The sequence below is a fragment of the Notamacropus eugenii genome, chromosome 1, assembly GCF_028372415.1.
Source record: "Notamacropus eugenii isolate mMacEug1 chromosome 1, mMacEug1.pri_v2, whole genome shotgun sequence".
Lineage (NCBI taxonomy): Eukaryota > Metazoa > Chordata > Mammalia > Diprotodontia > Macropodidae > Notamacropus > Notamacropus eugenii.
The window spans coordinates 291,882,940-291,903,325 of record NC_092872.1 but is presented as its reverse complement, the minus strand read 5'-3'; the positions used below and the strand labels follow the sequence as shown (position 1 = coordinate 291,903,325).

At 48.2% G+C, this 20,386-nt stretch overlaps 1 protein-coding gene across 6 annotated transcripts in view; it reads right to left on the bottom strand.

Annotated features, from left to right (window-relative positions):
• KNDC1 (kinase non-catalytic C-lobe domain containing 1) overlaps positions 1–20,386 on the bottom strand; it is an 85,089-nt gene that overhangs the window by 13,886 nt on the left and 50,817 nt on the right. For 5 of the 6 annotated variants that reach the window (XM_072629139.1, XM_072629138.1, XM_072629140.1 and 2 more), the window contains 10 exons: positions 15,990–16,366; positions 10,064–10,157; positions 9,862–9,959; positions 9,265–9,485; positions 5,193–5,306; positions 4,623–4,770; positions 3,699–3,878; positions 3,203–3,409; positions 2,163–2,245; positions 1,409–1,559 (listed from right to left, as the gene is read on the bottom strand). In XM_072629139.1, the coding sequence (XP_072485240.1) occupies positions 1,409–1,559; positions 2,163–2,245; positions 3,203–3,409; positions 3,699–3,878; positions 4,623–4,770; positions 5,193–5,306; positions 9,265–9,485; positions 9,862–9,959; positions 10,064–10,157; positions 15,990–16,366 (1,673 nt within the window). The remainder of the gene's footprint in view (positions 1–1,408; positions 1,560–2,162; positions 2,246–3,202; positions 3,410–3,698; positions 3,879–4,622; positions 4,771–5,192; positions 5,307–9,264; positions 9,486–9,861; positions 9,960–10,063; positions 10,158–15,989; positions 16,367–20,386) is intronic. The other variant, XR_011971727.1, reaches the window with a different exon arrangement.

Genomic DNA, 20,386 nt, shown 5'->3' with positions numbered 1-20,386 from the left:
GGGCATTAATGGACTGTACCCAAGTCTCCAATGTTGTCTGACCAGGGCAGAGGAAGGGAGGGTCGACCTGGAAACTAATCCTTTCAATGCAGCCCAAAGTTTGCTTTTTGACTGCTACATTTCACGGCTCACTCAGACTGAGCTTACGGTCCATCTGGAGCCCCGCTCCTGCTGCCTCATCAGGCCTCCTGACCTGGTACTTCTGAAACAGACTTCAGAACCACAGCTTCCCCGTTCTGGGACAAAAACAACGAAGGCTAAGACCTGAGAGTGCTGTTGATGACCAGCATCCCAACTGGGTCCAGGAGGTGGGAAGCCTGGGTGGGCTACCCTTTAGGACTAGTCAACGCTGTGTCTCCTACAGGAACCCCCTACAGACTGGGACTATGCCTGCTTCCTCCATCCTCTCTGTGATATTTGAGTGGTGAATCTACCTCAAAAGTCAGTGAAGACCCCAGAGGCAAGACTCAGAGCCCGATGTCCCATGTCATGGACTGACAGGCTCCCTAGCAGCCCTCAGGACAATGGGGTTCCTCCAGACTGGACATTACACACACAGCCTGTCATACAGACAAGATAGTGACTGCTGTGTCAGTAAGGACTTGGTTAGAGGCAGAGTTCTGGATTCTAGGGTACGGGCAACCTTCTCCTCTCAGCCTCTGTTTCCTCCTTTGGGAAATGGGTGGTTTGGTGAGGGTTGAACACAGTGACCACCAAGGATCGTTCTCTGACAGTGAATTTCCTGCTTTTTTTGTTTTAGGTAAAACTAATTCTGACACTAAAGTTAAAGCAGGAAATCCACATAGATTCCTTGTGGACTGGGAAATACATCTGATAACTAAGACTAGGGAAAAGGCCTTTCCCACTGCTTAGTTATGATAAGCTGTTGGAAAAAACATATATCACATATAGTTAAAAAATCAGAATTGTCTTTACTAGCATCCATCTGTCCATCCATGCATGCACACATCCATTCATGTATCCATCCATCTATCCATCCATCCATCCATCCATCCATTCATCCATCCATCTATCCATCTATCTATTCACTCATGTACCCAATTTGCCTACCCATCTACTTACCCATCCAACTATCCATCCAGTCATCCGGCTGTTTGTCCTTCCATTTGCATATCCACCAACCTACGTATTCATTTACCTATCTACTTATCCATCCATCTATCCATCCACCCACCTACTGGATGACCAGGGAACTGTGAAAGCCAGGAACTAGACAGAGACAATGTGATGCAAAAGACACTGGTCTCAGAGTCTGGTGAGGATTGGGTTCAAACTCTACCTCGGACACATAATAGCTGGGTTACTCTGGGCTAATCACTTTGCCACTCTGGGGCTCAGTTTCTCCATCTGCAGAATGGGCAAGGATTGGGATGTGGTATTGGCCAACCTTGGAGGTGTGGCTTGTCACGATTTCAGCAGCGACCCAGGTGCTGATGTTGTCTGCATTTCTTAGGAGCTGTAACAGGTACTTGTCCTGGGTGTAACTGGGCAGGAACAGACTCCCGACCTTGGCTGACAGTGACTCTGAGGAGGCACATCTGTGCAATGGGAAAGTGAGTCCTCATTAGAGAGTCAGATAGGCCAGCCCCTTGCCCTCCCAAGGCTGTGCTGGGTTCTCTGCTGGGCTCTGCCCTAGCATGTATGCCCACATATATGTGCACATGCACACGCTCAGCTTTACTACATTTAGGGCTACAAGACATCAGAGCTGAGACCTGTGGAGGGTGCAGAGCATGAGAACAGCAGCCACAAACTAGGGGTGCAACAGCAGTGGGAGAGGTAAGCACAACCAGCCAGGTGGCACCACAGTGCACAGAATGTTGGGGCCAGAGTCAGGAAGACACCTGAGTTCACATCCAGTCTCAGGAACTTCCTAGCTGTCTAGGTCACTTGTTAGACCCTGGACAGGTTACTTCCCCTCTCTTTGCCTCAGTTTCCTCATCTGTAAAGTGGAGATGATTCCAGCCCCCACCTCCCAGGGTGGTGCTAGTTGTGGATGATAGTGGTCTCTGAAGTGGGCTGGACCCACTTGCTCTGAGTAGCAGCCAGGGGGGCTAGGCCTCTGGCATGCAGCCTAAGGCACCCTGCCCCACTCCCCTTTCCCCCAGCATGCTGATGTCAGGGAGCAGGCACACACTCACTTGGGCATGGCTGTGCTTTTGTCCAGGACACCGAGGGCTCTTGAATTCAAGAAGTGGACTGGGTGGCATTTCTGGAACATTTCCTTGTTAGAAAAAGCCTCATAATCATTACACGGTGGCACCATATGTCCATGCCCTTAGTTCTAAAGCAACTTGTCTGGGGCATCATCCAAGGCACCCGGGGCCAGCCCATTCAGTGTAGCTCCAGGGCCAGCTCCACCTACAGTGCTGACTTACTGCTGCTTGGTGGCCTTGCCTTGTCCCAACCATATTAAGACCAACAAGGGCTTTATGCCATAGGTCTGTTTAGGTGGTCTCCCTCTAGGCATAGGCTTGACACTGTCCCCTTGGTGTGGGCTGGCCTCTGGGGAACTGGTGTCAGATTCAGGAGGGCAGGGAGAGCTGGGAGGCCAGGCTCTGATGCCAGGGAGGGGCTGAGGAGGGTAGGGGATCGGGCATGAGAGGGCCAGCTAGTGGACTCTGGGGTCCAGAACATGGATCATAGTTCTGCCACACCCCCGCAGTTTCTTAGCATAAAGCTGCCCTATGCCTGGTATTAAGGACACTAGCAGTGTTCCTCATTTAACATCAAAGAATCCTGGCCTAAAGTGCTAGCCCTGAACCTTCTGGCTTCCACCTTGGGGGCCCTCTAGAAGGGAAAAGAAAGAAGGGAAAAGCATTGGGGAAGGGGAGACAGGAGCTCAGGGTCAGAGCAGAGGCCTGGACATAGTGAGGCTTTCATTGTGAGGGACACAGAGGTCATTTGTGGGAGCAGTGACATTCATCCACATGCTGGCTTGTCCCCTCTTTAGAGTTAGGAGCTTTTTAAATGTCTTGACAAGTTTCCTGTCCCTAAAATGGGGCCATGATTAAAACGTTTGTGGAGGACTCATTGGGGCTTGAGACATCACCCCTAGCAACAGGCTGGCATGGTTTCCATACTCTCCTAGCAGGGCCCCATCATGGGGGGCCAAAGTGACTGCCCTGGCAATGCTGCCCTCTTGAACCTTGGGCCCAGCTCCTCTCACTGCTGCCCTTACCTGCTGCATCAGGGTCAGCTGACTGAAGAGCTGGTGGGTGCTGTACTCCGTGAGGAAGTAGGGCCCTTTCTCACTGGTCTTGCCATAGACACCACAAAATTCCTCCAGGAAGCAGGGCTTGGGTAGGGCAGAGGCGATAGTGTATGGTCTTTCTTTATGGTGAGGAAGAATGAAGCCATTGCCCCTGGGAAGCTTCCAATTAAAACCCTGGAAAGAGAGAGAGGGGCGGGGGGAGGGGAGGGAGGGGAGGAGAGAGAGAGAGAGAGAGAGAGAGAGAGAGAGAGAGAGAGAGAGAGAGAGAGGCACAAGGTATTCCCTGGCCCTCTTCCAGCACAGCCTCTGGGAGTAGCCTCCAGGGGACCCAAGAAGCCCTAAGTCTGACTTCCTGTGGCTCTGCTCGGCCCATAGGAACTGCTTCTGGCTCCTCCCAAGTCTACTGGTCCATTTCATCCACCCCAGCAGTGAGGGGGGCAGTTCTTTGGAGACAGAAGGCTACCTTCCGAGAGAGGTTCTCTTCTGACAGCTTTCTGCAGAGCGCGTTCAGAGAGCGTGTGTCCTCATCGGCTTCTTTATCATCCTCCAGGTCACCGAGGCGGGAAGGGCCCTCGCACTTTCCATCTGTGGCTACTTCAAGAAAGGAGCGCAGGTGTTCCCCATAGCCGTCCAAGGGAGCAACCTGGACAGAGCATGTGGAGTAGTCAGCGGGGTGGCTCCTTCTGATATCTGTCCTGACCTGTACCAGCCCTGCCCCTTCCCCAGGCCTGTGCCTGCCCTGGTCCTTTGCTGGTTCTTGTGATGAGTTACTGCTGGGGATGGAAGCTCAATTCCGTGTGGGCAGTCTCGGGCGGGTAGAGGTGGGAACTTCTAAATCTTAGAGTTCTCACGAGGCCCCCCAGGAAACGACTGGGAATTGAGGTGAACCGAGCTATCTCGTGTATTTCCGCCTCTTCCCGTGAGAAACGTGATGAGAGAGAGCTCTCCCCGCCCTCGAGATTGTCCCGGATCTGGGCACACCCATTGTTACCTAACAGGCTCGGTATTGACGTGCAAACTATGCGACTGGAGAGCTTAAGTAGGATCAGGAAAGCCTGAAAGCTCTCTTGGGCGGAGGGGCCACGTGTGTGGACAGAAGGCTCCGCATTTCCTCTTTCTTCTCTCCTCTCCCCCTCTCTCCCCACTTATACTTCTACTTCCAATCTCTTATTGTAAGATCTTTGCCTCCTTGGGAGATCTTTCTCTCTCCCTCCTAAGGAAGAATTCCCCTGCACTTGTAACCAGACCCTGAAATAAAGCTCAACCCTTGTTCGACTCTGGAACGTCCTTTCTCTCATATGAGCATCCGGTTTGGCCAGCCGAAGACCTCCGATAGAGGTAAGGTAAGACTCGGGTAGCCCTTAGGCCTCTAGGCCTGGCAAGTTACCTTAGAAGAGATAAACTCCTCAAGCTTTCCCAAGAGGCTGGCATTCCGGGTAAAGTCAACAGTGTAGCAATCCTCAATCCAGGCCTGTAGGATGCAGAAACTGCGGTTATAGATTTTGGTGAAGGTAGACGTGGGGTCCTGGTTGGCTCTGAAAACAGAAAAAAAGAAGGGTTAGGGCATGGGTTGCCTGTGGCTCAGGATTCCACCACATCATTTCTCTCAGCTGTGGGGAACCCAAGAGATACACTGGCAGGGAGCAGTGTAGGGGTCCCAAGTGCCCATATCAGAAGTGCCCCTTCCCCAAATGCCTCCCCACCCCTTTGGGCCCCAGATATGGGGACACGGAGAGGCAACATCAGAGGATGGGAGGGTCAGAAGGATGTAAACTGCTCATGCTCTGGCTCTGGCTCCAAATGTTATTTCATATCTGGGCCAGAAGCCAGAGAGTATCAACACATTCTCTGGAGGCATGTCAGGGGCACACTCCTATGAGGCTAAGATGCAGCTGGAGCCCCCTGGGATGAAGAGGTCTCTCTCAGGCACAGCTTGGCACAAGAAACTTGGACTTACCTAGATAAAGTACTGTTGATTCTGTCCAAGAGGAACTGCAGAAAGTCTTCTGGGGTGCAGAAGTATCGGAAGGTATAGAGGAACTGCTGGACATAGCCTTCTAGAAAAGCATCGCTGCAAAATCAAAGCAGAGGGGGCGGCCATGAGGTGCCCAAATGTGCCTGTGTCTTCCTCTGGGGAGACAATGGAGTGGCACCAGAGGAGACGAGCAGACATACAGGGGCACAGATGGTGATTCACGAACACACATGCAGATACCCAGTGACAGACACACAGACCACAGACACACAGACACACAGATACAGACACACACACACGCATACACACACGCATACACACACACACCCCGTGGATGCAGACACACCCAGACACACACCCAGTGCCACCTAGCCTTCACATGGATTAAATTAATAAGTTTTGGTGTCTACTCTCTGCCATCCTTTGGGGCCTCTGACTCATTCATTAAGCTTGTTACCTGGACCTTTTAACTCGGGATCACCTGCAAACTTGATATCAGACTTTGTCTGCCATCACCAAACCACTATGACAAGACCAAGCAGATTCCACAGCACTGGCCATTGAGCCACTTTCAAATTCTCCCTGCTATATTATCAAGGCCATACCTCTCCGTCTCAATCCTCCACACCACGAGGTGTCATCACCTCCATTGAGCCCTCCCTGCTGCTGGACTCACTCTCCCATTCACCACAGCAGCTCTTCTCAAGGCTCCCCCTCCCCAGACTCTCTCAACTGAGAACCTGGTCTCACATTTTCCTGAAAAAAGGCCATTGGTGGCAAGCTCCTGTCCTCCCATCCTCTCTCAGAAGCCTTTTGCCACAAGTTTCTCCATTCCATCTCTCATGAAAAGGAGGTCCTTCTCTTTTCCAAGGCCAATCCCTCCATGTGGACAAGTGTTCCCATTCCATACCATATGCTCCAGCAGACTGCCTCCTCAGGTTTGCCTATTCTCACTTATCTGCAGTTTTCCCCTCTCTTGGCTGCTTCCCTATGTGTCCCCATTCTCAAATCCACCCATCTGTGTTAGTGATCATCCTATATCTCTCCTCCTTTGTAACTGAACTCCTGGGGAAAAAAAAAAAACACTTTCTCTCTTTTCTTTCCTTTCTTAAGTATGGTCTGGCTTCTGACCTCATCACTCCCCTCAACTGCTCTCTCCAAAATTACTGATGATCTCTTAATCACCAAATCCAGTGGCATTTTCTCTCTTTGACCTCTCTGCAGCTTTGGACACGGGTGATCCCTCTCTGTCTCTGGATACTCTCTTCTCTCTAAGTTTTTGGGACACTACTCTCTCTCTCTCTCTCTCTCTCTTTCTGTCTCTGTCTCCTCTGTTTCTGTTTCTCTCCTCTCTCTCTCTTTCCTCCATCTCTGTTCTGTCTCTCCTGTGTCTCCTTTCTCTATCTCTCTCTCTTGGCTCTGTCTCCTCTCTTTCTCTATCTCTCTCTCCTCTATCTCTCTCCTGTCTCCTTTTCTCTTGTTCTCCCTCTCCATCTCTCTCTCTCCCTTCCACCTTCCAGCCTTCCTCCTTCTCAGTCTTCTTTCCTGGATCTTCATCTAGGTCATGTCTGCTGACTCTGGGTGTCCCTTAATGTTTTCTCCTGAGCCATTTTTTCTTTTCCCTCTGCTGTTTCACTTGGTGGTCTCATCAGCCCCCATGGACTCAACTGCCATCACCTTGCTGATGATTCTCAAGTCTATTTATAATAGCATGCATTTATATAGTGCCTTAAGGTTAACAAAATGCTTTGACAAATATTATCTGAGTTTATCCTTATGACAACCCTTGGAGGTAGGTGTTATTACTAGGTCCATTTTATGGATGAGGAAACTGAGGCAGAATGCTTTTTTTTAATCCATGGTCACACATCTGAAGCAGGATTTGAATGGAGGTCCTCAAGTTGTGACTTGCTGTGATACCATGGAGGGGCACCTTGTTCCATATGACTGGGACCAGGTATGACCACGGAGGTACCTTCCAACTCTGAGCATCTGTTTACCTATTTGTGTGGACTGGCAGCCTCAGAACACATAAGGACCAAAGTCTATTGTTCCTTTACCATCTGTACTATGGAGGCTCATATAGCAGATGTGGCTGCAAGGGTGAAACCTTTGGGATGTCCCCAGGGGCAGCTGCTGAATTCTGCCTCTGAAGTGTTCTGGGCTGGTTCCTCATCCAGGTCTCAGCCTCCAATCATAGGTGGCCCCAAAGACTCTGTCATGGGCCTCATTTTCTCTCCCCAGACCCTTTCCTTATCAGGAAACCATCCCCAAATGTTTCCCTCACCATCTCCGTGACTGCCCCAGCCACAGCATCTCATTGATCAAGCTCCTGGGCATCTATTTCCTCTCTATACCCTTATATGTACAAGTCTTCTCCAAAGAACAGAAACTCCCTGAGGGTAGCAACTGTTTCATTCCTGTTGTTGTATCTCCTAGTGCCTTCCTGATTAATTGGTTGATCTATGAAGATGACAATGAAGAAGTCTTCACTTCCAGCTCTTATCTTTCTACAGAACTTAATTTTCCTCCCTCCAGCCCTGCATTATCAGACTGGCTCCTTTCCCTCACTTCTTAATTTCTAAGCAGAAGTTCACCATCCATCTGCCATCCACCATCTGCCACATGCCACCTGCCATCCACCATTAACCTGCCATCCACCATCCACTATGTGTCATCCACCATCCTCCATTTACCATCCACTATCTACTACCTGCCACCTGTCATCTGCCATCTACCACCCATCTTCCACTATCTGCCATCCGCTACTTACCATTTGCCATCTGTCCCCACCATCCATCATCTGCTATTTGCCATGCTTACAGTCACTTTACCTGCAACCTTCAATCACATCTTTCATCATCCTTTTCTTTACCACCTGTGTCTTGACCATTTGTTGGGTGCCCTTCTGTCTGTCTCCACATCTTTTATATCTGAGCCCTTCTCTCTAAACTTTAGTTCAGGCCCTTACCTTGAACCTGGACTACTTCTAAACATTTTAAATTGTTATTCTGAACTTGACAAACATGAATAAAATCAAATATTTCCAAATACAAAGAACAAAAAAAAAAAGGATAGCATACGAAACTGTAAATTTCTACTACATTCAGCTGTGCCATCCTCTTTTAAAAACAAAGTAACTTGGTACATGACATGTAAGTTTTAAGGTTGTCCCACTCTGCTGTGTCTCCGACCCGAGGTACTTTGGTGCCTCCTCTGCGCTCTTGATGATTCTTGTATCTCTTCTCTCCAATCGGTCTTCCCAACAGAGATGGGGCCTCCCTTCCCTGCTCAGAATTTCCAGCCTGTCCTGCCAAGCAACCCCCCCCCCCAATTCTGAGCTTCCTTCTAAGCACAGTGTGGACACCCACCAAATTACTGATTGCTTTGGGGTTCATATTTTATGTATCTTTCATATTTTAAGTTTCAGTCTCTGGAGCTGGAAAGGACCTCAGAAGGCATTTAGTCCAAGGCTTCTATTTTGCAGATGACAAAACAAACTTATTTTTCCTCAGGACAATGTAAACTCCTGGAGGGGAAGGGGCAGAACTTTTTCTGTTTGGTCTGTGTATTCTCAGCGCCTAGTTCATACAGCTAGTAAATGGCTTTTCTTTTGGGTCAACATCTGGGCAAAGGAATTCCCTCTTTTTGCCCTGCTTTATGGTCACAAGGCATTTTACATGCATGACTGCATGGGGCTCTCCCAGCATTGATTCCATCTTAGAGCTGTGGAAACTGGGGCTGAGGGTGATGGAGTGACTGGATAGGATGTGTGAGACTTGGACTTGGGTATTCTATCTCCAAGTCTAGTGACTTCATTGCTGGATTGAAAACTCCCCAGACTAGGAAAGAGGGGCCCTTCCATCATAAAGGGCAGCTAGGGGATGTCCTTGAGAAAATGGGTGGCCCAACCCTGGTCCTGCTGCCTCTTCAGGGCCAATTCTGCTGTGGTGGCTTTCCCCAGCTCAGACCCTTTCACTTTGGGACACTTTCTGGCTGTGTGACCTCAGGCAGCCTTATACTCTGTCTCACCCTTAGCCTGGGCCCCAGGTACCTGGAGTAGAGATAGGCCATGAGCCCCAGGGGGGTACCGGCCTGGAGGATCCGTGACCTCTTCTGCTTGTTGTTCCCTTGGTGCTTATTCACATTGTAGAAGATGAGCGAAGAGGACTCGTCCAGGGGGCTGAAGTCCAGGGTGTCGCACCCCGCAGCTGAGATGTTCACGATGACTGGCAGTGCCCATGGCTGCAGGCCCCACTGCTCCGCATAAGCCACCTGCCAGGAGCCAAGCTGCACTTATGGGAGGTGGGACCACCAGCCTCTGGTATAAGTGGGCATGGGATATTCCAGCACTATAAGAAGGGATGCTGCCAAGACCAGGCAGCCACTGCCTGGCCAGGGCCATCCCCAGAGAACATTCCTGCCCTGTGGGCTGAAGCTACAAGTAAGGGCTGTCAAGCCCTTAGGCATATGCAGGATGGGAGAGAGAGGGAGGGGGTGGGGGCAAGAGGGAGGAGAAGGGAAAGGGAGAGGGAAGGGGAGGGGGAGGGTGAAGAAAAGAGGACAAGGGAAGAGGAAGAGAGGGAGGGAAAAAGAGGGAGGAAAGAAGAGGAAGGGGGAGGAGGAGGAGGAGGAACCAAAGCTGCCTTACCTGCAGGTACTTCTTGACCAGTTCAAGGAACTGAACCTTGGCCTTGGTCTCTTCCAGTTGTCCTTTCAGCTTTGACAGCATGGTTTTAACCTCAGAACCTTAAGGTGTAAAGTCCATTATAGTAGAGACATGTTGAGCTCCAAGGGCCTATTCCAACACCTGCCTCCCACCAAACCTGGCTCCTCTTGTTCCCTGCCACTACCTCGGCTTCTCTTCTCCTTCTGCAGCAGCTTCTGGCGGAACTTCAAGGTCTTCCGGTAGTTTCGCTTCTCCATCATCAGCTGCTGCTCCAGCTCCTGAGAAAGTGTCAAGTTCATGGCTCTGGAGGGACCCTCACTCCCTGAAGCTAAAACTCTAATCTTGACTTAGTGATCAAGATCATCCCTATCTAGGAAGGGCACCAGACCACAAAAGCAGGGACTGGCTGTCTGGCACTCTATGTGTTCAAAGGACAGAGGAGTTGAGGGCCACAGGGGCACACACAAGTACAAAACCTCAATTAGTGTGTGGGTGTGAGGGTCATTTTAGAGACAGAAACATAAAAAGGCTCAGCTCAGTCACTTTGGACCTGAATCATGTCGTCTATTACTATGACAACAAAATCATATTTCAGTTCCATCTTTTCTCTAGTCAAAAGAGAAAGATGCGTGTGAGGGAAAAAGGATGGAATGGGAGGGGACCCTTCAAGCAAAAGGGAGGGAAGTTCCTTCTAGGGCCAGGTGAGGAAGATATTGGAGGGAGGCCACCCAGAATGGGTCAGATGTGTCCTGGCCAGGGTACAAGGCAGTGGAGTGGCTGGCCTTCTCCCCAGCCTTGGACACTACATAGCCTACGGTCATGGTAGCTGCCTTACCCTGGGCTAGTGGTCAACTAAAATGGCTGATCTCCCTATGACTGTGTCTGTCTTCTCTGAACTGGAGACTTAGGATTGTTAAGGACTCTAAAGGAGTCATCTTATAGATGAAAAAATGCATGCCCAGAGGAATGACATGACCTTGTCAATCCAAAGGGCCCAGGCAAGATTTGAATCCAGGGCCTTCTGAACTCTTTCTTGTCTACAATTCAGCTTTGTTACCAATGGATGTGATAATGAGATCCTTGGATTAGGGACCTCTGTCCTTGGTGGTCATTCTTCCAGGGACATTGGATTTAACCAAGCAGAACTTAGAAAATTATGTGTGGATCTCCCCTTTTGCCCTACTTCAGTATTATTTCATAAAGGTCTTTCCAGATTTCTTTGCCTTTCTCACAGCTGGGCAAGCAATCCACACCAGAGAGTCCTGCTCCATGAAGGTGCCCAGTGGAGGTAGCTCTTTCCTGAAACAACCAGACCCTCTGTAGAGGGGGCCAAGTGATCTAGAACAAGTCTGGCTTTTTGTTCTGGACATATTTCCAGCAAAGAAATTCTTGTGTCATGGGGAATGAGAAAGAATGGACAAAAGACCCTCATGGGGACATGAATGCATGAGGCTATTTTCGGGTTGGAATAAATCAAAATGCAAATAGCTATTAAATAAGCAGAGATGCTTATGATGATGCTGTTGAACATTGTTTCCAATAAAACATTTAACTAAAAATAAAACACTGAGTAGCACACCATGAATACAAAGAATTCTAAGAACCATGGATAGACTCAAATGATGACCTGTTGTCACCTGAAGACAGTAGAGCTCAGACAATGTGATTTGCAGTGACAACAGGAATGGGAAAATGGAAGGAAATGAAGGAACTCAACAGTGTCTAAACATAATGACCAAGTTTGACTTTAGAGAAGAGATGAGAAAATTCACTTCCCTCATTCATGCAGAGGTGAGGGACTCTGAGGGAGAGTATGGCACTTTCTGTCCAACAAAGTTGAGATGTTGGCTAATTGGGTTCATTTTCTCTTTTGTTTTTAACATTTGCTACAAGGGATGACTCACTGTGTAGAGGAGACATAACTGAGAAATGAATATGGCACCCAACTAAAGGCTTTCATCAAGGTCTTAAGGACTTTTTTTTTAAAAGCCTGTGATCTGAAAATTTAAGCAATGAGAGATTATATAGGCTGGACAGGGAGTCCAAACTCTCCATGAAAGGGTCCTGGTCAAGTGGCTGAGGGGACCTGAGTGAATACACATAGAAACCTACCTGGTTACATTCATATTCCTCAAGGGAAGACTGCTCCGCCAGGCAGTGTTTGCAGAAAATGAATATTGAGAGATCACTGTCACCATAAATGCCATAGCCACCCTTTCCCTCTTTTATGTAATCAGGACTTTTGGCTAAGAAGCCAGTTGGTCATTTGGTTTGGAAGCAGAGTTAATTCCAAGGTGTTTCTAACATTAATCTTTTTCTCAAGTGGGTGTTAGTCTTCACACTGGGAGAAATGTGGCTATTGACATTCAGAGACCAGAGCAGGGCTGCAGTGTGGCAGTACACAAAATGTTTGGAAATGTCTAGAAAGATGGGCTGGAACCAGATTGTGAAGGGGCATTAAGAGCTGGAAAAAAGTCTGCTTTTTCTCCTAGAGGGAAGAGGGAGCCCCTGAAGTGTCTTGAGTTGTGGCAGGATCTGTGGGTAGAGCTGCCGTAGTTAGTAGTGATCACCCTGGCCCCACAAATTCTCACTTTAATGCATCAAAGGAAGCCAAAGCCAGAAATCACCCCAAAGGGGAGCTATCCCACTTCCACAGAACTAGAGAGCCACTAGTGAAACATAAGGAAGGAGTAAAAGCCAAGGAATAGCTCCCAACACAGATGATTACACAGGACTAAAAGGAGGTGATGCTCTCTTCCTGAGAATCCTGCCATGTTGCCCCAGGATCCATGACAGTCATGAGAATCCACAGGGAGTGTGGGTCAGGGCCCTGACAAGTCACCTTTAGCCCTCTGACCATCCACTGAATGTGCCAGGCCAAAAATTCCCTGGAAACTTCCATCCTTTCACCCATTGTCCAAATGGGACAAGCTCATCTGGTGCCACCCTCCTGCCATCCACAGCCCCTTGGTGCCTGAAGGATAAGGACAGGATCACGACTGGACCTGGCATGTGAATGGTGCAGGGAGCCCTGATGGGGGGCTCCCTCTACCCATCTACCTCTCCCCTTTGGAGAGGAGCGGGCAGCAATTTGGGAGACAAGTGTCACAGGTGGGGGATGCCAGATGACCAAGAGGCAGCAAGGCTAACTGGAGGGAGATTCACTTGCCTCTGCATCTGCTTAGGCAGCTAACATGGAGTCATCCATCATTAACTTTCCTGCCTGGGTTCAGGTGATGAGGCAGGGACTGAATTGGCCAGAGTGGGGAGAGAAGTCTCCAGCCCTGAAATTCCCATGGAGGTCATGGCTTGCTCTTCCCTCAGACCCTCTTCCTAATTTTAGGTGAAGCACTATCAGAGATAGCCTTATGAGCTCAGAATTAGGGCTAGAAGAACAAACAAGCATCACGAGCTTGGGGGCTGGATCCCAGGCCTATTGTGGGTGAGGTTCTGAACAATGCCCAACAAGACCAGAGGCATAGACTTCTCCCTCTATGGAAGTGAGCTCTGTGAGCCGCCCATTCTCCCCCAGGGAATGAGGCAACAGATGGGACAATGGGCACCTCTCCCCAGACATGCTTCCTCTGGAAGTCCTAGTCTTATTAGCCTTCCTAGTAAATATACCTTTGTACAAGCTAATGGATGCTAATTGGCTAAATGAAATGGGCTTTCATCACAATTGTTTAACACTGGAGAGGGCACACTGAAAAGTGGGCTTAAGCCATCGACATTGGAGGAAGAAAACCCTTGCCCTGGTGATCCTCAGGGGTGCCCCGGAATCCTGAAAAGAGCCTTATTTTGGGGCGTGGCTCATTGGTGAATGGGGGCAATGGGGTAAGGATCCTCAGAGTTTGTAAGGCTTCATTTGGGTTCATAACTATTATCTCCAGACAGCTCCTATCTCAAGCTCACCACTTAGCACATAACCCTCAGAAATTTTTTGGGAGATTTAGAAGCAGCCAGACAATCTGTACACCACCAGCTGGTGGGAGGAACTTATCTCTAGGGTGGAAAAGGAAATACGTCTTCAGAGGACCTCAGAAACCCTGAATTGAGGCTTGAAATGGTACCATTTTGTCTTTATAAAGTGATGTGGCTGGTTAACATGCATATGATACCTAAGGAGTCATGTTAGCCATTCCTGGCAGTGTAAAGGAGGGACAAGTGGAACGAGGGGAATGGTCTCGACTGGTCTTAGCACAGGCCTAGCACATAGTAAAAGTGTTTAATAAATGTTCTATTTAACCATCCATCCATCCATCCCTCCATCCCTCCATCTACCCATCCATCCATCCATTCATCCACTCATCCATCCATCCATCCCTCTCTCCCTCCATCCACCCATCCACTGACAAAGCCAACCATCCATCCATTCACCCATCCATCCATCCATCTTAAAGTAGGAAGAGGATGCCACTAAGAGGAAAAAAAAGCAAAGAATAGGAATAGAGATGCCCACTTAATATTCTGCCTTGGGGCTCAATCCTACTTGACCTGGCCATAACTGACTCGTTCCTGAACCTATTCAGAGCCTTGCATATGGTCTACATAAGTGGTCACTGAATGGAATTGATGTGCTGCCCCCCTCCTTTATTCTGTTATAAAAAGAACACTTCTCTGCCTGAGTTATTATGTGAGAACCATGGATGAAATCATGACTGGGACCCCAGCCCTCAATTCTCTGCCCATACCGGGATTTCTTCAGGCCATACTAACCAGAGCAGAGCCCTGGGACATCATGGATGTTTATTCTTTACATTAGCAGCAGACTGAGGTCTAGTTCATTCCAGGAGGAGATGTTGAAAGTTCAAAGGTAGCTCTTTGGCACCCATGACAGTCCTAACCCTAATCCTAACCTCCCAAGAGGGAGAAAAGGCCTTTACAAGCAATGCAAAGCTGGACTGTCTACACGCTCATCCCTACAGCACCCAAGGTAAGAGCTTCTCTTCTGGAAAAGCTAACATTGTTCAGTAGAGACAATTTGTTCCCCCTGAATATTGAGGAGGGGACTCTGTGTCCCCTCTGTGTAAGTAGTAGCCAGAGGCTAGGAGTGCTGGGGCAGGCCTTTTCCAGCTCACACATCAGTCAAATGCATCTAGCTAATTACTTTCATTAAGCTTTCTCTCTTCAGCAGCATTTGAGGACTCCCAGGAAGGGATTTCTCACTGGCTCAATCAAGGTCTCTGCTCACACTTTCTAGCCAGAAATGCACCTGATGCCACCCATGGCTGCTACTTCTGCAAGATGCCCACTGGCAAATGGACAGCCAGGCATTTGTATAGCCTCTAGAGGAGTGTGTCTAGCCTTGGCCTGGCCATTCCAGAGCGGATGTTGGGACTGGCCACAGACTTTCATTCTCCTCTGGGTCTATTCTCCCTATACCTGGGGAGCTAAAATATAGGGAGCCACACCTTGGAGAAACCTGAAGCAAGCAGACCACCTACCCAGGTCACTGGTGGGGAGACGTGTCTGAAAGACTCCAGCTGACAGAAGAGCTTTGGAATATTCAATAAGATATATTCCCAGAAAACCAGAAGGACAAAGATAAAGGAACAAAGGCTGTCAGGGAATCAGTGATGGGATAGGCCTTACAGTGCAAAGAGCCCTTTGGTTCCTGGGACCCTGTCATGGCCTTCACACTGCTTCCAGGCTGTAGCCTTATAGGATTCCTGACATCAGCAGGGGCCCCCATGGCTAATGTGCTCTAGGAAAGGGATGCTGTGGCAGACCCAGAGCTTGCTGAGTGGTGGAGAGTTTGCTTTTGGGCCTTTCTGGGCTTGTCAAAGCCCCAGCGTCTCCTAGCTTGGTCCTGAGATAAGTTCTGGTTCTTGGGACCAAAGTACTCCCGCCACCAGACTCCAGCCCCAGGTCTACGGATCTCTGAGTTCTCTTGGGAATTCAAACTTGCATCAGGCACATCTTCCTTATCATGAGGACCATGACCAGGATGATTCACCAGTTTTCTCCGATTTGGTCTTGAACCACCCCCAGAGTGAACATGGGTATAGAGGAAAGCCATTGGATAGTTGGTGTGAATGAGGGTGTTTGAGGTGCCAGCTCAGGGTGAGAAGGTGGGGCCAGTGCTCCCAGGGATGGTTATAAGGACTTACCAGTCTTGGGGCATCTACGTTTTGTGAGTCATTATCTTTCTGCCGCCCCAGCTTTTTCACATAAGTATAAACATCTGGACCAAAGCAGTCGGCTTCATAGAAGGCACTGCACCAGCCGGGGCTACAGCTGCGGAATTCAGCTGGGCAGGGAGAAGGGGTGATGTTCTTGACCCCGAAAGCCGTGCCTTCCCCTGCTGGGCTGTCCTGGAGGCAGCTGCCCTCTGTGACGTGCTCCTGGTTCTCATTGCTGGTCATCTTTGGCGGCCTGAAGCCCACCTCAAAGTTACTTTGGGAGAGCTCATTTGCATCCATTTCAGAGAGTGAGGCTGGGGAGGGTGGTGTCCCAGTGGCGCGGGAGGCTCTTGACCTTAGTTTTCCTTGGAAAGAATGAGACAAAGAACAGGCCAGTCCCATCCCAATTTTCTTATTCAGACAGAATGTGAACAGGTAACAGACACAAAGGGCGATTGTCACGACATCCAAGACCATGTGCCTGCCACCAGTGTACAGAGGGCCTTTGCTAATGGGTCAGTCAGGGGTCCTGACATTGAGTGGTCTTTTGTTCTAGCCCCAAACTACCCTGAACAGCTTGACAAATAGGAGACTTCTGTCTGTCCTGCTGGTAGAAGTGAAGTGGATAGACCTTGTCATCTTTCACATCCAGAAAATAGGTCCCTTAAACTAGTGATCACAATGGCCTCTAGGGACATCCTGTCTTCACCCCATTCCCTTCAACACACAAACTCCTCCCACCTTACAAAGAAACTTCTTTTTTCCAACATGTGGAACTGAAAATACCTGTGGCGCTAGACCTAGAGGACTAGGATTCCAGTTTTACATCTAGTGCTTATTCCCAGGATGACCTTGGGCAAATCACTTCAGTGAACCTCAGTTTTCTTATCTGTAAAATGAGAGGGAGGGAGGCCTAGATAGCTTTAGATCAGATTTTTTAAAAAATTCAATTTTATTTTCAGGTCCAGATTCCCTCTCACTGCCTTTCTTTCCCTTTCTCCTTCCCTCCACTGAGAAAACAAGAAAAACAAAACCCATTACAAACATGTTAAGCAAAATAAATTCCCTCCCTAGCCACACCCAAAAAACCAGGCCTCAGTTTGCACACCGAGTCCACCAGTTCTTTCCCTGGAGGCAGGCAGTGCATCCCACCAGGAATCCATTGCAATGGAGCTTGGTTGCTAAGTCTTTCAAAGTTTGCTTTTGCAAGCCTGCTGTACAAACTGTTCTTCTGGTTCTGCTCATTTCACTTTGCATCAGTTCATACAGTAGTCTTCCCAGACTACTCTGAAACCATCTCCTTTATCATTCCCTACAGCACAATGGTATGCCATCACATTCATGTATCATAACTTGTTCAGGTAATTCCCGAATTGTTGGGCATCCCCTCCATTTCCAATTGTTTGCCACCACACAAAAAAAGTTGTTATAAATATTTATGACCCCAAATATTCTGGGTTCTGATCTCCTTGGGGTTTAGGCATATTAGTGTTATTACTGAATCATGGGGTATGCACAAAAGATATGTAATAGCTTTTGAGGCACAGTGCAAATGGTTTTCCAGAATGGTTGAACCAGTTCTCAGCTCCTCCAATAATGCATGAGTGTACCTGTTTTCTCACAGCCCTGTCAATATTTGTCATTTTCCTTTTTTGTCATTTTTGCCAATCTGATAAATATAAAGTGCCTCAGGGATGTTTAATTTTTATTTCTCCAATTAGTGATTTGGAGCATTTTTCCTATGCTTATTAATAGCATGGATTTCTGCTTCTGAAAACTTTCTATTTTATGTCCTTTGAGGATTTATTACCTGGGGAATCACACTTACACTTTTACATTTGAATCAGTTCCCCACATTGGATCAGGAGTTTTTCACCTGGAGTCCAGGAGCTTGGTTTTTCTTCAACATTTTAATAACTGTATTTCTTTCGTTTCTTTAATAGCTGGTTTCTTTGCAATCCTCTAAAGTTTATTTTTTGTATTTAACACCCTGATTCTGAGAAGAGGTTTCTAGGCTGCCCCAGACTGGCCAGCAGAGGGTTCTATGACATAACAAAAAGGCCTGCTCTGAGTCAACCATTCTCTCTCAGCTTGATTCAGGTGGTTTTAGGACTTCCTCATTCACTGAATGTGCCGTGGGTTTGCAGTGAAGCCTGGGCTTGAACAACCTTAAGAAAAGCAGCTTAATGTTGTTCCTATGAGAAAGCTGCCCAGTACAACCCCAGGGGGTATCAGGAAGCTAGCAGCAATCTAGAAAAACCTCAACAACAGAATCAGGGGGGACTTTCTGGTTCTGCTTTAAATGCCAACTCACAAGAATAACTAACAGTGTACATGGTTGGTCAGAAGGACTTGGTTCCCTTGATGAGACATGACAATCTACACCATCTTATTTTGTGAATAGGTACGAGGTCATCTCTTCAGGTTTTGGTTGCATCTCCCTTTGGTAGCTATGGTTATGTGCCTCAGTAACAAGACAGAGGCTGTCTTCTGGGTCTTGGGAACACATTCATACCTCATTGGTGAAGGTGGAACTCCTCAGAAATCTCAAGGTTATTTCTTTTGCAAGGGGAGTCCAAGCCCTGAAGGTAATGCTATGGTGGCCTGTACAGACCCCTCATGTGAAGATGGGAGTCACCAGAACCTGGATTAGCTAATTATGGGTTATGAAGCCTTTAGGGTTTCTATGCATTTCTTAGGTGGTGAAATAAAAGCTGTCTTGTGTCACCTTCAGGGCTGGAATGGGAACTGAGGATCCTTTAACCTGCATCCATGGAAATCTAGGCACAAGATAGACTCAGGGCTTTCCAGGGAAAATTTGGTGTTGGGGCAAAATGAGCCATATGGTTTAGAGTAGCCCTGCTACTGTATGGTTGGACACAATCTACAGAAAACCAGTCTTGGGTGCTAACTTACATTGCTGGGGCTAACCTAGGTTCTTCAGTCAGGGTTAGAAATGGAATTAGGGGTAGAAATGGACACGGGGAGGTCCATAATGGCCAAAGCATTTCCTACTCTGGTGGGGGAAGTGTATTTTCTTCCCTCTCTTTCCTTCTATCTTCTCTCCCCTTTCCCTCCCTCTCCTGTTGCTTGTTTCATTTTGACTTTTTTCTTGTTTTAGCTTTAGGTTAGAGTCTTTCAAACACCAAGGCAGGCATAGGCTTCAGGGTTAGGATTAGGGTACAATGGTGTGTTGGGAATGAGTACAAGCACAAGACCCACTAAGCTTTGAGGAACTCCCTCACATAAGACTGATAGTTTAGGGAATGTCTAAAAACTGTGATGAGAATATCATAGATGACAGTTATGGCTCCTGGGGTAATGAGAGGTATTTGAGAAAGGGGCAACTGCTTCATTGAAGGAGTTTCCTGAGGCTGCAGAGTTCTTTTCTAGACCCCCAGGAAATACCCAGATTGAGGAAGCAGTCAATGTCCTCAGCATCCTCCAGTAAGATGTACAGAAAGCACAAACATTTCATCACAGAGGAGCACAGAAAGGGGTGGACAGCCTGGTCAAACATTTGCATACATCACATTGCTTAGATATAGCAAGGGCCATGGGCATCTCTCTGCGGAGTGTGGGGATATGCCCGTTAATATTTGATTGGGAGGACTGAGGATATCTCTTGAACCAGGGTCCTTGGAGACTTATTCTTAGGCCTAGGCTATGGTGGATAGGAACCACCCCTTTTGTACGAGGTTCAAACAAAGACTAGAAGTCAAGGCCAGTCATAGACAAGGTTAGCTAGAGAGAGAGAAAATGGCAGCAGAGCTAAGAGCAGCCCTGGGCCCTCATAGGGAAAAGCCTGGGCATTTGGAATGCTACATCCCCTGGGAGCTGCTAATGGCAGCCTTGAAGAGGGGTGGTACAATCATGCTAGAGGAGATTCCTGTGGATGGTCTAACACCTGGCAGTCCTGGGAACTGTAGTGTGGAGTCTCTCCACTAAATGACCCCAGGAGAGGATGAAGCCCAAGATCTAGGCTCTTGGAGAGAGGAGGGAACACTCCTGAAAAAATTCTGAGTTTCTGAAAATTTGGGACAATGCCCAGAAATGCCCAGTATTTTTGAAAGGAGTTTAAGTATGTAGTCCTAGATCTGGGCTGGAAGAATTTTGCCCTTTGCCAAAACTGTGAGTTACTGGAATGGGACAAGTCAAGTCCAAAGGGAAAGGGGCTATTTCTCAAGCATTTCTAAGAATTTCTCTTCTGAGGATGGAGGGAGATAGATTAGAAGGGAAGGGCAGGCAGCACAAACTCACATTTATATATTTTCCATCTCTCTCTCTCTCTGAGAAATGATTATTTCTCTCTTATATTAAAACCAATATTAAATTAGGACTAAGATTTTTCTCCCTTTCTACTTGCTCCTTCAGAAATCAGCCCC